General features: G+C 63.1%; 2 protein-coding genes across 7 annotated transcripts in view; one reads left to right on the top strand and one right to left on the bottom strand.

The window, feature by feature from the left end:
- Nucleotides 1-457: 457 nt before the first annotated feature.
- On the top strand, nt 458-9,517 carry CTRL (chymotrypsin like). 2 transcript variants are annotated; one of them, XM_075008279.1, is made up of 7 exons: nt 458-509; nt 2,549-2,652; nt 4,932-5,011; nt 5,600-5,681; nt 6,190-6,370; nt 6,707-6,840; nt 9,283-9,517. In XM_075008279.1, exons 1-7 carry the CDS (start codon nt 458-460, stop codon nt 9,442-9,444), a joined length of 795 nt encoding a protein of 264 aa, XP_074864380.1. In that variant the 3' UTR covers nt 9,445-9,517. The 2 variants fall into 2 exon arrangements, with proteins under 2 accessions (XP_074864380.1, XP_074864379.1); XM_075008278.1 differs by lacking the exon at nt 9,283-9,517 and having other exon boundaries at nt 6,190-6,813.
- The window catches only part of PSKH1 (protein serine kinase H1), an 80,805-nt gene continuing 68,541 nt past the window's right edge, over nt 4,939-17,202 (bottom strand). For 2 of the 5 annotated variants that reach the window (XM_075008276.1, XM_075008277.1), the window contains one exon: nt 11,084-16,692. In XM_075008276.1, the coding sequence (XP_074864377.1) occupies nt 16,375-16,692 (318 nt within the window). In that variant the 3' untranslated portion in view covers nt 11,084-16,374. Of the gene's footprint in view, nt 4,965-9,388; nt 9,520-10,226; nt 10,407-11,083; nt 16,693-17,202 lie in introns of those variants that run through there. The other 3 variants (XR_012647414.1, XR_012647415.1, XR_012647416.1) reach the window with 3 other exon arrangements.

The raw sequence follows: 17,202 nt of genomic DNA, 5'->3' as shown, positions 1-17,202 counted from the left end.
CCCCACCCCCTGGCCTCCTGCTAGTCCAGTTCTGGGGGCGCTCACGCCCTGCCAGCCCTGCCCTGCCTGCCCCCTGCAAGCTCAGCTCAGCACTGCCAGAACCGCCTCTCTGCCAGACCAGGCTAGGCTGCGGTGCCAGCACCTCGCTTCACCTGTGCCCTGCCCCCGTGTGAGGCTCTGGGTGCCAGGAGGGGGAGGGCTGGGAAGGGGCAGGCTGCCACCAGCTGGGGGTAGCTGCCCGCTCTCCCTGGGACGTGCACCCCAGCCAGGCAAGGCCTGTTCCTGGCAGCACGCAGGGGGGCGATGGGAGGCTAAATTTGGCGGTTGCTGTCAGCTCAAGGCCAGGGAGGCAGTGGGGCAGATGCCAGCCCTGCCGTGGGCGTGGCGGGGGGGGTCCCCTGCTGGTACAAAGCCTGGGACTCCGGGCAGCCCAGCACAGCTGTGACACGGACCCAGCATGGCTTTCCTGCAGGCAGCTCTCTGCCTGGCCCTCCTGGCCAGCGCCGCTGGTAAGCGCTGCCCGGCTGTGCGCGCTGGGGCTGCCTGGCTTGCTGAGGACAGGGGAGGCCCCTGGCTCAGGGCTCTACCCCTGGAGCTCACGGCGGTGGGGGATGGGGTGCAGCGCCGCTGGGGGCCGTGGGTAGCCAGTGCAAATGGTTTGCCTGCCCCAGTGGCCTAGGCGGAGACAGCTGTGTGGGGCCCCCGTGGGGCAGAGCTGGGCACTGCTGCCCTGCCAGCGCAGGGCAAGGGGCCATGGCTGACCCAGGGCAGGGGCTGCTCTCCCACGCAGGGTCCCCTGAGCCTGACACTGCCTGGATGCCAGCGCCCCTGCCCCCCAGCTGCTCTCCCGTCTCACGGGACGCTGCCAGATGGGCCCCCTCACCCGGCTCAGCCAGATACCCAGGGCTAGCCTGGCTCGTGTGCCAGCAACAGACAGAATGCACACCAGGGCTCTCACCACCCACGGGCAGTGCACCCGGGCCCCCAGTGTCTGCCAGCCCCCCGGGCAGTGCTGCCAGCCCCCCCGCAGCCCCCCGGGCAGTGCAGCCAGGCCCCGAGTGTCTGCCAGCCCCACGGGCAGTGCAGCCAGCCCCACCCCCAGCCCCACGGGCAGTGCTGCCAGGCCCCAAGTGTCTGCCAGCCCCACGGGCAGTGCAGCCAGCCCCACCCCCAGCCCCACGGGCAGTGCTGCCAGGCCCCAAGTGTCTGCCAGCCCCACGGGCAGTGCAGCCAGCCCCCCAGGCACTGTGCCCAGCCCCCGAGTGTCTACCAGCCCCACGGGCAGTGCAGCCAGCCCCCCCCCGCAGCGTCTGCCAGCCCCCAGGCAGTGCAGCCAGCCCCAACAGCCCGATGGGCAGTGTGCCCAGCCCCCCAGTGTCTGCCAGCCCCACGGGAAGTGCACACAGCCCCCCACAAGCCCCACGGGCAGTGTAGCCACCCCCCTGGGCAGTGCGCCCAGGCCCCGAGTGTCTGCCAGCCCTATGGGCAGTGCAGCCAGCCACGCCCCCACAGCCCCCTGGGCAGTGCAGCCAGCCCCCTGGACAGTGCGCCCGGGCCCCAAGTGTCTGCCAGCCCCACGGGCAGTGCTGCCAGGCCCCCCCAGTGTCTGCCAGCCCCATGGGCAGTGTGCCCAGCCCCCGTGTGTCTGCCAGCCCCACAGGCAGTGCAGCCAGCCTCCCCCAGTGTCCGCCAGCCCCACAGGCAGTGTCTGCCAGCCCCCCGGGCAGTGCACCCAGGCCCCCCCAGTCCCCGGGCAGTGCAGCCAGCCCCCAAGTGTCTGCCAGCCCCATGGGCAGTGCGCCCAGGCACCTCAGTGTCTGCCAGCCCCATGGGCAGTGCGCCCGGGCCCCTCAGTGTCTGCCAGCCCCACGGGCAGTGCACCCAGCCCCCAAGTGTCTGCCAGCCCCACAGGCAGTGCAGCCAGCCCCGCCAGTGTCCGCCAGCCCCCCGGGCAGTGCGGCCGGGCCCCTCAGTGTCCGCCAGCCCCCCGGGCAGTGCGGCCGGGCCCCTCAGTGTCTGCCAGCCCCACGGGCAGTGCGGCCGGGCCCCAAGTGTCTGCCAGCCCCCCCCCAGGCAGTACGCCCGGGCCCCTCAGTGTCCGCCAGCCCCACAGGCAGTGCAGCCAGCCCCCCCCAGTGTCCGCCAGCCCCACGGGCAGTGCACCCAGCCCCCCCAGTGTCCGCCAGCCCCCCGGGCAGCACGCGCGGGTCCCTCGGTGGTTGCCAGCCACAGGTGCAGCATGCCTGGACCCCTGGATGTGCCTGCCTGATGGGCAGCCTGCCCAGACCCTTTGATGCCCACTGTCATCCCCCCCGGGCAGTGTCTAGATCCCTCAGCAACTGCCAGCCCCAGAGGCAGCTTTCCCAGACCCCCAGCTGCCAGCCCCAGGGCCCAGGTGACACACACGGCTCCCTCAGGGACCACCAGTGCCCCAGCCCCTGGGGGTTCCACCCTGCAGGGGGCCCTGGCCTGCACCCAGCAGCGGTGTGGGGGCGGGGGAGGCTGTGCCAGCTGCTTGGCGCTGAGCAAGGTGGATTTCCATTCCCAGGCTGCGGCGTCCCTGCCATCAAACCCGTCTTGGGAGGCCTGCAGCGAATCGTCAATGGCGAGAACGCAGTGCCCGGCTCCTGGCCCTGGCAAGTGTCCCTCCAGGTGAGGCCTGTACCTCACGCCTGGGCTGCGTGGGGCAGGGTAGCACAGAACCCAGCTGCCCCGCTCCACCCTGCTGGCAGCTCAGAGGCTCTGCACGTTGTCACACTCTGCCCAGGGGCGCAGCCAGGAGCGGATGCCCGGCCCGGGCATGACGTTGCACCTGGCTGTCCAACACCCCAGCAAGCCAAAGGCTCAGAGCAGCTGCTTGCAGCTCCACGCAGACACAGTTGGAGGGTGGGAAATTCCAGCCCTGGGGGCCCTGTCCCAGGACCAGCACAGGCCGGGCCTGCTGGGGATGTTCTGATCCGGTCACCAGGTCCAGTGGAGCTAGAGTAGCCTGCACTGAGGCCCCACGCAGCTCAGCTGAGTCCCCCGGCCCGGCTGCACCTGCGGCAGAACTCCAGCACAGGTCAGCTTGTGCAGACACACATGGAGGCTCTCTAGCTTGGGAAGAGACGCCCCCAGGCCATTGCCTGCAAAGCAGCTGGTGGGATCTCCACACCTATCATAAGAACGGCCACTACTGGGTCAGACCAAGGGTCCATCCAGCCCAGCATCCCACCTGCTGACAGTGGCCTGTGCCAGGTGCCCCAGACCGGGGGGAACCAAAGACAATCAAGTGACTTGTCTCCTGCCATCCATCTCCAGCCTCTGACAATGAGAGGCCGGGGCACCTTTCCTACCCCCTGGCTAACAGCCTTTTATGGACCGAACCTCCGTGAATTTATCTAGCTCTTCTCTGAACTCTCTTACCCTCCTGGCCTTCACAGCCTCCTTGGGCCAGGAGTTCCACAGCCTGGCTGCGCAGTGTGAAAAAGGACTTTATTTTATTGCTTTTAAACCTGCCACCCACTAATTTCATTGGGCCTCCTCTAGTCCTTATATTATGGGGACAAGTAAATAACTTTTCTTTATTCAGCCTCTCCACCCCATCCTGCATCATATCCACCCTCAGTCTCTTCTTTTCTAAACCGAAAAGTCCCAGTCTCTCTAGCCGCTCCTCATATGGGTCCCGTTCCAAACCCCTAATCATTTTAGTTGCCCTTTTCTGAACCTTTTCGAATGCCAAAATATCTTTTTTGAGGTGAGGAGACCCCATCTGTACACAGTATTCGAGATGGGGGTGTGCCATAGTTTTACAAAGGGGCAGTAAAATATTCTTTGTCTTATTTTCTATCCCTTTTTTTAAGAATTCCTAACATCCTATTTGCTTTTTTGACTGCTGCCGCACATTGCTTGGATGTTGTAGCTAAATTAACCCCCATCATACTGAATGTATACTTGGGGTTATTTTCTCCAAAGTTCATTACTTTACACTTATCCACATTAAATTTCATTTGCCATTTTGTTGCCCAATCACTCAGTTTGGTGGGATCTTTTTGAGTACTTCACAGTCTGCTTTCGCTTTGACTATTTTGAACAGTTTAGCGTCATCTGCAAAGTTTACTACCTCACCACTTACCCCTTTCTCCAGATCATTTCTGAATGAGTTGAATGGGATTGGTCCTAGGACTGACGCTTGGGGAACTCCACTCGCTACCCTTCTCCATTCAGAAAATTTACCATTTCTTCCTACCCTGTTTCCTGTCTTTTAACCAGTTCTCAGTCCATGAAAGGACCTTCCCTCTTACCCCCAACCACTTAATTTACATAACAGCCTTTGGAGAGGGACTAGGTCAAAGGCTTTCTGGAAATCAAAGTACACTATATCTACTGCATCCCCCTTGTCTATATGTAATAGATTAGTAAGACGTGATTTCCCTTTACAGAAACGATGTTGACTTTTGCCCAACAAATTATGCTCTTCTCCATGTTTGACAGTTTTATACCTTACTATTGTTTCAACTAACGTGCCCGGTGCTGACGTTAGACTTACCGGTCAGTAATTACCAGGACCGTCTCTACAGCCCTTTTTAAATATTGGCGGTGCACGTCACCCACCACTGTCAGACAGGGCTGCACCACAAGGCATGCATGGCCAGGTCCACTGCGTGCCAAGCCTCCACGAGCCCTGGAGCTGGCACGGTCTGTGATGGCTGGCGTGGGATCCCCAGTGACCCCTCCATGTGCAGTGGGTGCCGTGCCCTGACCCTGGGCGGTCCAGGGAGGAGGAAAGATGGAGGTAGCACAGGCTGGATTCTGCTCCCAGGCTGCAAATCAGGAGGGGTGCACAGCACATAAGACTCGGGGGCGGGGGAGCGTTTCGGCTTGTTGTGGTGCCAGCGCTCGGTCCCTCAGCCCGTCCAGGCTCGCTCTCCTCCCTGCGGTTCCCATTGCAGACCAGCTCCGGCGCTCACTTCTGCGGCGGCTCCCTGATCAACGAGAACTGGGTGGTGACTGCTGCTCACTGCGAAGTCAGGTAAGGGGGTGGCCCACCAGGTGCTGGAGCTTCTCTGCATTGGCCAGCAGGGCAGCTCCAGCCCAGGCCGGGGCAGCCACAATGGGTGGGACCCCCAGCTGCCCAGCACACGGGGGCTGGGGGAAGCCGGGCGCATAGGAAAACCCTGGCACCAACCCCTGGGTAGTGCTGGGAGAGGTGACCGGGAGACTCCAGTGCTGAGGATTGCCACTGGCCCAGGACAGGACAGGTGAGCTGCTGGCCAGCTGTGCGGTTGTCATCCTGGGGGTAAGACCAAAGAGCAGCGCCTGCCTTGGCTAGCCCAGGGCCCAATGCTGATGCTGCCATCAGTGGGAGCTGGGCTCAGGGCAGCCCTGCTGAGGAGCGACTGTGAAAGCTGCCCCCCAACCACAGCACGGCTGCCTTTCCTCTGGCTGGAAGCTGGGCCCCCCTGGGGCTCTGATGGACACTTCTTGGTGACATAGGCAACCCCCCTGGGCTGGGCAGTCAGAGACCTCACCAGGTGGTGACCCGCTGCAGGGCCCGGGGTGAACCGTGTGGGCAGGCTCAGCACCTCCTGCCCAACCCCGCTGCCTCCATCCCTTGCAGAGCTGGGAGTCACTTTGTCATCCTGGGGGAATACGACAGGAGCTCCGGAGCTGAGCCCATCCAAGTCAAGTCCATCACCAAGGTGAGCGGGGCACGGCTGTGAGGGGCAGGTCCACGGAGCCCCAGCTCGGGGCCTAGGGCTGCACCTGGCAGGGAGGCAAACACCCAGGCAGGGGCCCGGCTGGGCCTGGGAGACCATTCCCCATGGAGCTGGGGTGCCAGCAGAGATGGGGGGTAGGGACAAGCCCAGGGGAACCCTGCAGAGCCACCTTCCACGCCCAGCTCCAGCCAGGCCTCCCCAGGCGAGGCTGCTGCAGGCACTCTGTGCTTCCTGGAGGGGGGCCTTGTTGCCACGGCAGCCATGGAGACCCCCACCCGGCAGGGGCTCTGGAGATGTGCAACCCAGGCCCCTGTTCTGCCCCAGCCAGTGCTGGGGGAGCCCCGGAAGTGGGCACTTAGCCAGAGAACAGGTGTGGGGCAGGCGCCATGGGCGGGGAGTGCCTGGCACAGCACAGCGTTGGGTGCTTCGAGGCAGTGCCAGGGAGCAGCACTGCCCTGGGCTAAGGGCTGCTCCTTCCTTCCCCCTGCAGGCCATCACACACCCCTACTGGAACCCCCAGACCCTGAGCGACGACATCACCCTCGTGAAGCTCGCCTCCCCTGCCCAGCTGGGCCCCCGCGTGTCCCCCGTCTGCCTGGCCTCAGCCAGCGAGTCGCTCCCAGCCGGCCTCACCTGCGTCACCACCGGCTGGGGGCGCACCAGCAGCAGCAGTACGTACGCACAGCCCCTGCAGGAGCACCTGGGGCGTGCCCGGCGCAGGGCAGCCTGCATCTCGTGCCCAGCCAGACAGGCTCCCCCAGCAGCCCATGAAATGGGTGGGCACGGAAGCACCGGACCCCCCAGCAAGGCTGTGCTGCAGACCTGCCCAGGGCAGGGCACTGGCAGGGCCGGAAGGGCACAAGTGGTGCCAGGCCTGCAGCCCCTCGCTGCCCAGGTGGCAGCGTTCCGACAGCACAAAGGGCCCAGCCACCCAGTGCAGGGCAGCCCGTTCTCGGCAGGGCCTCTCTGCCTTGGGCCTGGGCCCTGAGCGGGGGTTTATTTTCCAGCCAACAATGGGGCTCTCCAGCTGCAGCAGGTGGCCCTGCCACTGGTCACAGTGAGCCAGTGCCAGCAATACTGGGGCAGCCGCATTACCAGCTCCATGATCTGCGGTGGAGGGGCCGGAGCTTCCTCTTGCCAGGTAAAGTCCTGTGCACAGGGTGTCCCGGGCCCAGGGCAGGGGGGCGATGGTGGACGGGTGCAGCAGGCTGGAGAGGGGGCACACAGAGGGCAGGGGAGCGATGCCAGGCGGGTGCAGCAGGCTGCAGAGGGGGCACACAGAGGGCAGGGGGGCGAGGCGGGGCGATGCCAGGCGGGTACAGCAGGCTGGAGAGGGGGCACACAGAGGGCAGGGGAGCGATGCCAGGTGAGGCGGGGCGGGTACAGCAGGCTGGAGAGGGGGCACACAGAGGGCAGGAGGGGCGATGCCGGGCGAGGCGGGGCGGGTACAGCAGGCTGCAGAGGGGGCACACAGAGGACACGAGGGGCGATGCCAGGCGAGGCGGGGCGGGTACAGCAGGCTGCAGAGGGGGCACACAGAGGGCAGGAGGGGCGATGCCAGGCGAGGCGGGGCGGGTACAGCAGGCTGCAGAGGGGGCACACAGAGGGCAGGGGAGGCGATGCCGGGCGAGGCGGGGTGGGTACAGCAGGCTGCAGAGGGGGCACACAGAGGGCAGGGGGGGCGATGCCGGGCGAGGCGGGGCGGGTACAGCAGGCTGGAGAGGGGGTACAGAGGGCAGGGGAGCGATGCCAGGCGGGTGCAGCAGGCTGCAGAGGGGGCACACAGAGGGCAGGGGGGCGAGGCGGGGCGGGTACAGCAGGCTGCAGAGGGGGCACACAGAGAGCAGGGGGGCGATGCCAGGCGGGTACAGCAGGCTGCAGAGGGGGCACACAGAGGGCAGGGGGGCGATGGTGGATGGGTGCAGCAGGCTGGAGAGGGGGCACACAGAGGGCAGGGGGGGCGATGCCGGGCGAGGCGGGGCGGGTACAGCAGGCTGGAGAGGGGGCACACAGAGGGCAGGGGGGGCGAGGTGGGGCGGGTACAGCAGGCTGGAGAGGGGGCACACAGAGGGCAGGGGGGGCGAGGTGGGGCGGGTACAGCAGGCTGCAGAGGGGGCACACAGAGGGCAGGGGGGCGATGCCGGGCGAGGCGGGGCGGGTACAGCAGGCTGCAGAGGGGGCACACAGAGGCCAGGGGGGGCGAGGCGGGGCGGGTACAGCAGGCTGCAGAGGGGGCACACAGAGGGCAGGAGGGGCGATGCCGGGCGACGCGGGGCGGGTACAGCAGGCTGGAGAGGGGGCACACAGAGGACACGAGGGGCGATGCCGGGCGGGTACAGCAGGCTGCAGAGGGGGCACACAGAGGCCAGGGGGGGCGATGCCGGGCGGGTACAGCAGGCTGGAGAGGGGGCACACAGAGGACACGAGGGGCGATGCCGGGCGGGTACAGCAGGCTGCAGAGGGGGCACACAGAGGGCAGGAGGGGCGATGCCGGGCGAGGTGGGGCGGGTACAGCAGGCTGCAGAGGGGGCACACAGAGGCCAGGGGGGGCGAGGCGGGGCGGGTACAGCAGGCTGCAGAGGGGGCACACAGAGGGCAGGGGGGGCGAGGCGGGGCGGGTACAGCAGGCTGGAGAGGGGGCACACAGAGGATACGAGGGGCGATGCCGGGCGGGTACAGCAGGCTGCAGAGGGGGCACACAGAGGGCAGGGGGGGCGAGACGGGGCAGGTACAGCAGGCTGCAGAGGGGGCACACAGAGGACACGAGGGGCGATGCCGGGCGAGGCGGGGCGGGTACAGCAGGCTGCAGAGGGGGCACACAGAGGACACGAGGGGCGATGCCGGGCGGGTACAGCAGGCTGCAGAGGGGGCACACAGAGGCCAGGGGGGGCGATGCCGGGCGGGTACAGCAGGCTGCAGAGGGGGCACACAGAGGACACGAGGGGCGATGCCGGGCGATGCCGGGCGGGTACAGCAGGCTGCAGAGGGGGCACACAGAGGACACGAGGGGCGATGCCGGGCGGGTACAGCAGGCTGCAGAGGGGGCACACAGAGGACACGAGGGGCGATGCCGGGCGGGTACAGCAGGCTGCAGAGGGGGCACACAGAGGACACGAGGGGCGAGGCCGGGCGATGCCGGGCGGGTACAGCAGGCTGCAGAGGGGGCACACAGAGGACACGAGGGGCGATGCCAGGCGATGCCGGCCGGGTACAGCAGGCTGCAGAGGGGGCACACAGAGGACACGAGGGGCGATGCCGGGCGGGTACAGCAGGCTGCAGAGGGGGCACACAGAGGACACGAGGGGCGATGCCGGGCGGGTACAGCACGCAGGGGCCCAGGGCAGGAGGAAGATAAGGCAGAAGGGGCCAGGGCAGGACAGTTAAGAGCAGGTGGAAGGGCACGTCAGGATGTGGCATAGGTGGCGCAGAGGCACAGGGGACAGGATGGGAAGGGAAGGTTGCTCTGAGCCTCTCCCCCCACTCATTCGGCACCCCAGGGGCCCTGCCCTGCCAGGGGCCAGGCACTGCCTCCCCACAGAAGTGGGCCTGACCTGGTGACGTGTCGGTGCTGCTCTCTTGCCAGGGGGACTCTGGGGGCCCACTTGTGTGCCTGAAAGGCGGGGCCTGGACCCTGATTGGCATCGTCTCCTGGGGAACCAGCAACTGCAACGTCCAGGCGCCCGCAGTATATGCCCGAGTCAGCGTCTTCCGCTCCTGGATCGACAGCGTCCTGGCCGACAACTAGCTGCAGGCAGCACTGGCCTGGGACTTCAGGGAGCTGCTCAGGGCCCTGCACTCAGATCCCTTCCCCTTGCAGGTTCTGTGCGGAGGAATAAAGGACCCTTTCTGCTGCAGTGCCATGTTCAGCTCTGTACCAGCTCCTGCAGCGCCAGGTGGGGCCCAGCTCCCCGTGCCCAGCCCTGCACATAGGGGCAATGGGCCCAGCTAAGGGCGCTCAAGTGAGACCTCATCCTTTGCCAGCTTGGTCAACTCCAGGGCCTCACCCGCATGCCCCCTCCCCAGTCAATTGGTGGTGCCCACTGGTGCCCCCCTCCCCACTGCTGGGGCCAGCCCCAGGGGTCCTGCTCACGCAAGAGTCAGCTCTACAAAGCCTGCAGCACCACCTCCCATGTCCTGTGGATCTGGTCTGCCCTGGTGGTTGCTGGGGATGGAGGGACCAGTGTTTTTCACACAGCAGCTCCCCCTGCCCAAGCCAGGGTATTTGCACACATCCTCTGAAGCAGCATTGGCCAATATTAACCCTTAACAAGCAGCCAGGCACAGCTAATGCCCACCCCAGCAGTTCAAAGGACCCACAGTGCCAGCTGGGGGACCCCCCAGGAGCAGGGGCCTGCCCCATTTCCTAGGGATGACTCAGGGAACTGTGGATGGGCTAACCTGATATCAGTCCCGGGTGAACGAACAAAACTGTTAACCAAAGACCCCATTCCCAGCCTCTGGCTCTGAGCTCACACAGTGAGCCGCTGGCCTGGGTCCCCGGGTGGCTGGTAGGTCTGCCCAACCAACCTGTAGGCCTCGCTTGACAAGCTTGCGGGGCTGGGCTGGTAAAAGGCGCTCCGCTGAAATGGCCTGCTTGGGCTTCTGCAAGGCAGTTGGCTTCCTACCACATGGCACCTTTGGGACGCTGGTACCAGGTGCCAGCTCATGCCTGGGCCCAAGGCACAGCTGGACACAGGTCTGGCTCACCTGTGCAAAGTTAGAACAGAGTTATAACCGATGCTGCAAGAACTACCCTACTTACCGGTAGCCTGTATCATCAGGCCAGGTCACCGTTTGCTCTGTGCCTGGGAACGGTTCTCCACAGGGAAAAGCACTGCCCAGTGTAAACACTCATTCACCACAAGACAGCCCCTCCTAGGCAGCTCCAGCTGGGTAGGGAGAGCCCCAGGGAAGGGGCTGAAGGTTAAGCCAGGCCTCATGCTGCTGGCTAGGGCTGCTTGTGCAGAGCAGGTGATCTGTTCACACCCAAAGATCTGCTGGGCCCTCGGCATACCACGATTTCAGGCCTGGCCGAGACAGCAGGAGGAGCACAGTGCAGAAAACCCAGGGATTTCCAGAGAGAGGGAGATGCCTACTTCCTTTGAGACCCTGCCAGCCCTCCCCCCGGCTAAGGACACACAAGCACGCCCACTGGGCTCCACGCAGCCCACAGACATGGCAAGCAGTATTGCGTTCCTGGGGATGGGGGCAAGGAAAAGGATGGAGCGAGGGCTGCTTGGAAAGGGCCCCGGCTCAGCCCCACGCAGGGTGTGTCTGGGAGGGAGTCAGCTGGGCACCACGCTCAGCCCCAGGTACATTCAGCAACAGTAACCACGAAGAGCTCCCTCCTGGGGTGTCCGGCAGAGAGCAGCCCCCAGCCAGAGAACAAGGACAAAAGGTTTATTGGCTACACTGGATACATTTAACAGCCTGAGTACACACAATAAATAACTACACGCTCACGTTAACATTGCCAGTTAATTACCAGGGAGCAGTTCTCCCTCTCCAGGAGATTCCTCAGGCCAAGGGGAATCACAGACCCAGCTATGTTTCAAGACAACCGGCGTGTCCTTGTGCGAGGAGACAGCAGGCCGTGACGTGAGCGCCGCCAGCAGCTCCGAAATGGCAAAGACAGACAACAAAAGCAGGAGCTGGCGTATCGAGAGCTCCAGTCCGGAGGGAGGCCAAGAGGCACCTGGGGGTCAGGAAAGGTCACAGCAAATGCCTACTGGGCACCTCGCGGTGATTTCTTCCACAGTCGAAAGGCAACCACGGTGCAGTGTGCTCAGAACAGCAGCCAGCTGGTCCCGAGGAGACGGCCTACAGCCCGTTGTGCGCAGAAGAGAGGTGAATGCTGCCCCACTCCCCTCAGGGAGCTCACGCGGGGAATACAGCTCGCCCGATCAGCAAGGGATACAGCTGTGCTCTTGGCACATAGCACCACTAGAGAACTCCCTTCCGACGGCACATTCTCAGCAACCCACCTCTCAGCCCACGGCCACACGCCCCCGCAGCACTTCAGGGCTGCACAGGCTCAGAGGGGAGCAGTTTGGGCACAGCACAGAGGCCTGCGGACAGGGTGAACCTCAGCACACACCACCCGCAGCCTGAGACAAGGCACTGAACAGAACAGGCACGTGGGGTAGTTCTTCAAGAGAGAGGAGAGCTGGAACTGTGAGACACACCCCCAGCTGCCCACTGGGCGTACACCAGAGCCCTGGGCGTGCACTGAGGAACAGAAATGGTTTCATCTCTGTTGCCTCCTGTTTCTTTTAGTCACACAATATTGCGGAGTTTTAATTTTACAGCAATTGGATGCACGTGAGCTACCCAAAGTCAGAGCTGTACTACACATGCGCTGGGGTGGGGGGCTGGTTTGCTTAAGGGACAAGAGGCGTCACCTTCAGGTCAGAATACATCTCTGTCCTGCACAATGGGTCTTGGGCAAGGAGAAGGCAGTACTGAGCGGAGATGACTGGCGGGGCCGTGCTGTGAGCAGAGAGAGAGATGCTTTTGTTCTGGTGGGCCACTTTGACAGCGACATAAGAATCGTTACTAATCCCAGACGTTCCACTCCACCTCGCCATGCTGTAAACATGAACGAGAGCAGCGTGTCCACTGGAGAGCCCAGGCATTCCTGTGCTCAACGCGTGCAGATCCCAGGGGTGGCCCGGCTGGTTCTCCCCCTGCTCAGTGCATGCAAATCCCAGGGGTGGCCCGGCTGGTTCTCCCCCTGCTCAGTGCGTGCAAATCCCAGGGGTGGCCCGGCTGGTTCTCCCCCTGCTCAGTGCATGCAAATCCCAGGGGTGGCCCGGCTGGTTCTCCCCCCCGCTCAGTGCATGCAAATCCCAGGGGTGGCCCGGCTGGTTCTCCCCCTGCTCAGTGCGTGCAGATCTCAGGGGTGGCCCGGCTGGTTCTCCCCCTGCTCAGTGCGTGCAAATCCCAGGGGTGGCCCGGCTGGTTCTCCCCCTGCTCAGTGCATGCAAATCCCAGGGGTGGCCCGGCTGGTTCTCCCCCCCGCTCAGTGCATGCAAATCCCAGGGGTGGCCCGGCTGGTTCTCCCCCCCCGCTCAGTGCGTGCAGATCTCAGGGGTGGCCCGGCTGGTTCTCCCCCTGCTCAGTGCGTGCAGATCTCAGGGGTGGCCTTGCTGGTTCTCCCCCTGCTCAGTGCGTGCAGATCCCAGGGGTGGCCTTGCTGGTTCTCCCCCTGCTCAGTGCGTGCAGATCCCAGGGGTGGCCTTGCTGGTTCTCCCCCTGCTCAGTGCATGCAACTCCCAGGGGTGGCCCAGCTGGTTCTCCCCCTGCTCAGTGCGTGCAGATCTCAGGGGTGGCCTTGCTGGTTCTCCCCTTGCTCAATGCATGCAGATCCCAGGGGTGGCCTGGCTGGTTCTTCCAGAGGCTGGGATGAATCCTCTAGCCTGTTATTCCCACTGTGCTGCACAGGTATCACACAGTGACTACAGTTTGGCCAGAGGATGGCAGCAGGCAATTCCTCTTGTGTGCTAGCAGGAAACTGGCAGAGGTAAGTAACAGTCTTTCCCTGTGCCAACTGCTCCCCACTTCATGGCCAAGCAGAGCTCTGTCCACCCCAGCATGAGCAGAGTTTAGCCACAGGGAATCTGTACCTTTAGCTGTATCTTAGCATCTACAGCAAAATACTGCAGCCAAAAGGACAGATTTAATGGCCGTGTAAGCTGTCCTCCAAAAAGCAGGAGCTATGCATGGTAGGGATGTAAAATCCCAGTTAACTGCTGAATCAGTTACGGTAGCTAAACCTAACATTTAACTGGTTACCCAATTAAAGGGGGGAGCCCCAGCTGGAACTCCCCTTCCTGCAGCACTGCTGCAGGCAGGGGGGCACTGCAGCCCGGCCAGAGCAGCCCCTATCTGTGGCAGCCCTGAGCACGCTGCAGGGAGGGGCACCCCAGCTGGGCTAGAGCTGTCCCCGTCTGTGGCGGTGGATGGGCAGGGGAACAGGGACAATGGACACAGGACACTGCAGATGGGGGCTGCTCTGGACATGTCAGAGCACACCTTACTGGAGGTGGCCCCTTGGGGCTGGAGTGATCCCTGGCCCCCATGGGGCGGGGGGCTGCTCCACCCGCTACTGGTTAACCATAACAGTGCGCCTCAGCTGCTATGATGGGGGGGCGTCTCGTTAGTGAGCTCCCAGCTGCAGAAACAGGAAACCCAGCACTGCGCCATGGCTTTACCTCCTCGTGCTTCACTTCAGGCACAATGAAACCCGACATGAAGAGCTTTCGCTCTGCAAGACGCTACACTGTGATTTGCCACCAGGTGGCCCTCGAACTCCAGTCACGGTTTACTGTTCCACGCAGAGAGAGGGACAGTTTTCACCTACCGAGCAGGAGCTGCTGTGTCTCAGGGTTAGGGAGCTGACAGACCTGTGCGAAACGGCCGGAGGCAGAAACCCACAGAGCAGGTGCTGGGGCGGAGCGGGCTGAATGGTCTCGTTAGCCGCACACTCCCAGGGGCAGCCCTGCTACAAACTTCTGGTCACCAGCTCTGAGCTATCTGCACTCCCCCCGAGGCTCTCCTGGGGCAAAGTACAAAGGGACAGGAGGTCCCAGGAGGGTTCAAGAGGAGCTTGGACTCTTCCCCCAGGAAAGCTCCACCAATCCCCTCCTTGCATACATATGGCTACTGTCTGGGAGGGAGTGTGCGGAAAGGAAGAGGTGTGTTGTAACCCTGAGGGGAAAGGCCGGCACCACGACGGAGCGGCCCGGCTCCTGCTGAGTGCGCCACCTGCACTCGCAGGCTTCCCACGGAAGAGAGGTGACCTCTGTAAGGACGGGAGCTCTGCTCAGGAGAAGGCAGAGGCCTGTGGGATTGGCCAGTCTGTCTGTAGACGGGCTCTACTCAAACCAATGAGAGGCTCCCAGCCTAGCCAGACACACGCCATCACTCAGCGTCACTCACCCCCCAGAAAGCCAGCCAGCCTGCTTGTGCCCAACACTGAGTCACCAGGAACTGGCTTTGTGCAGCACCGACGTGACCTCTATTAAACGCATCAGGGCCTACACCTGCCATGACTGGCGTCACCCAGGACCTTTGAGGATGACATCTCAAGAGAGCCAAGGAGACAGCCTCAGTGGCTGCTGTGCTTTGAAGAGTAACGCTGCCCACCCCGAGAGGAGGCTCTCCTGCAGGGTCTGTCCCAGCCAGCAACGGCAATAGGGTGGGGCTAGACCAGAACTCGGCACGTGACAACCTGGCCCTTTTGGCAGCTTCACGTACTCTGCACAGGAACGGCACACCCTGCGCAAGGCCACGGCAGAGATGTCTCGCACTTACATTCAGGGAGGACAACAAGGAGCTGAGTGATCCCGATGGCGTTCCCGGAGCAACGCTCCCCAACAGTGACACCCCAGACCGAGGGGCTGGTGGGAAAGGCTCCACTCCCAGTGCTGACAAGTGACCTGCCTGCCCCACCCACTCCCTTGTGCACACCATACCGGCCACAAAGGTTGGGCTGCTAAGCCTGCCGCAGGCCTGGAGGGCCAAGCAGGCCAGGTGCTGGCTGAATTAGCGTACACAGCCGAACGGGAGACCACGGGGTATGGGCTGGAACAGTCAGTTTTGGCTCAGGAATGTGGCACAGTTGGAACCGTCTGCCGGCTGGATCCATGGCACACCCCTAAGGAGAAGGATCCCAACACTCGAAGCCAGTGGCGAAAAGGAATGCAAGCTTTTCTGAGAGCACCCACAGCAGAGGGGCACTTGCCAGCACCAGCCTCTGCTGTCCTTGTGCTCTCTGCCACAAAACATGTCCAAAGCAGCCTCTCTGAATGCCTGCACACTCTCCCTTTCTGCCTCCCCCCAGCTGCACCGCACTGGCCCCCAAGACTGAGGAGATCTTCCCGAGGGCTAGCTGGGGGCTGAGGGGCAGGGCTAGCCTCAGGGCTTACTTTAGGAAAGAGCTTTTCAGGTGTCCTGCCTAGCAGTTTGCTCCTGCAGGGTTCTCATCCTCTGCCCTCCACACAGTTAGGAACCTTCAGGCCAGGGGAAGGGCCCTGTGACCGCAGACAGTCCAGGCTCCAGGGGCAGTCACCCCAATCTAGTTTCCACTTCACCCACCAGTCCGTAGGTCACTTGTGCGGTTTGAGACGTGGTCACAGTTACCGAGGCCCTTGGGAAACTTCTCTGCTTCATGCTGCTCACTGAAGACTCCTGCCCAGGAGCTCTCCCCCCAGCAGCTGGCTGGCTGCTGAGTCCCAGCCATTCCAGCCCTCGCTGTGTGCGTGCTAGGAAAGGCACCAGGGAGTCCAGTACAAATACTGTCCAAGCACACACCAGGAACAGACATTCTGGAAGCAATAAATAACTACAGGTGGCCAAACTCGTGGGCCAGGCAGGGGGCCCTTCACACGGCTCCCTAATTGGCTGAAGTCTTGAGGCTCCGAACTTTGACTCTCCCTCTGGAGCAGGATGAGCACCAGGGAGGCTTTCACGGCTCCCCTGCCTGTATCAGGCTCCGAACCGCAGCCCAGCCAAGGGAGGAGAGCCTCGTGGCGGGAGAAAGGTTCCACTTCCCCTGAGCCGGGAGGGCCACTCCTGCAGGAGGAGCCTGAGTGTTCCCCGCATGGGGGCTGCTGCACACCTGAGCCAGAGGCTGTGCACCTGGAAAGACAGCTGGCGGCTTCCTGATGAGTTCTCAGCCATTGCACTGCTGCTGGTAGCGCAGATTGAGCTCTCGCAGCTCCCGCTCCCGCACCCGCCGCGACTTGTTGGACTTGGTGGAGCGGCTGGAGCGGGTGGACTGGGCGGATTTGGTGCTCTGGCAGCGAGAGGATGCCCTCTTGAGGAGGTTCTGCGAGATGGAGCGGTGCAGGTTCTTCATGGATGAGGAGGCTGCCATGCTGACTACCCAGGGGTGCTTTAAGGCTTGAAGAGCAGTCATCCTATCGCTGGGATCCACCGTGAGCAGGCGATCGATGAAGTCCTTGGCCAGGTTGGACACGCTGGGCCAGGGCTGAAAAATTAAAGGGAAACAATGAGCACACGATGTTTCCATGATAAGCACCACCCTTCCCTGCCCCAGGAGGGGCAGCCACGCTCCTCAGTGCTGAGAGCTGACTCATTTCACTTGTGAGCATCCTCAGGGCGCTTCCTGTCACCCGCATCCCAGAGTCATCTGTCTTTAGGCCCCCAAGTTACAAGTACTCCAATTTGAGGTCGCAGAGCACAGAAGCATCCATCAGCCCACACCGAAAGACAGGGCCAAACTCGCTGCCAGCACCAGTGTTCCCTGTAAGCTGAGTGCTTGGACAGCCGCCCAGGAGAGATTAGGGGCTGTCCAGCTGAATCTTTTTCCATCCAGGGGCGCTCTGTTAACCAGCTGGGCAGCACCCGAACCTCTTCTGGGTGGGCACCCAGCACTCAGCTTACAGGGAACACCTCAGATTTCTCCCGATTTCCTATGCGCTGACTGACGTCCCTTTACTTATTTACACTAACCTTCCAAATGAACAAATGTTTTTAC

This window comes from Carettochelys insculpta, chromosome 14, assembly GCF_033958435.1.
Source record: "Carettochelys insculpta isolate YL-2023 chromosome 14, ASM3395843v1, whole genome shotgun sequence".
Lineage (NCBI taxonomy): Eukaryota > Metazoa > Chordata > Testudines > Carettochelyidae > Carettochelys > Carettochelys insculpta.
Note: the sequence above shows the minus strand (reverse complement) of the source record. Positions and strands in the feature narration are given on the sequence as shown.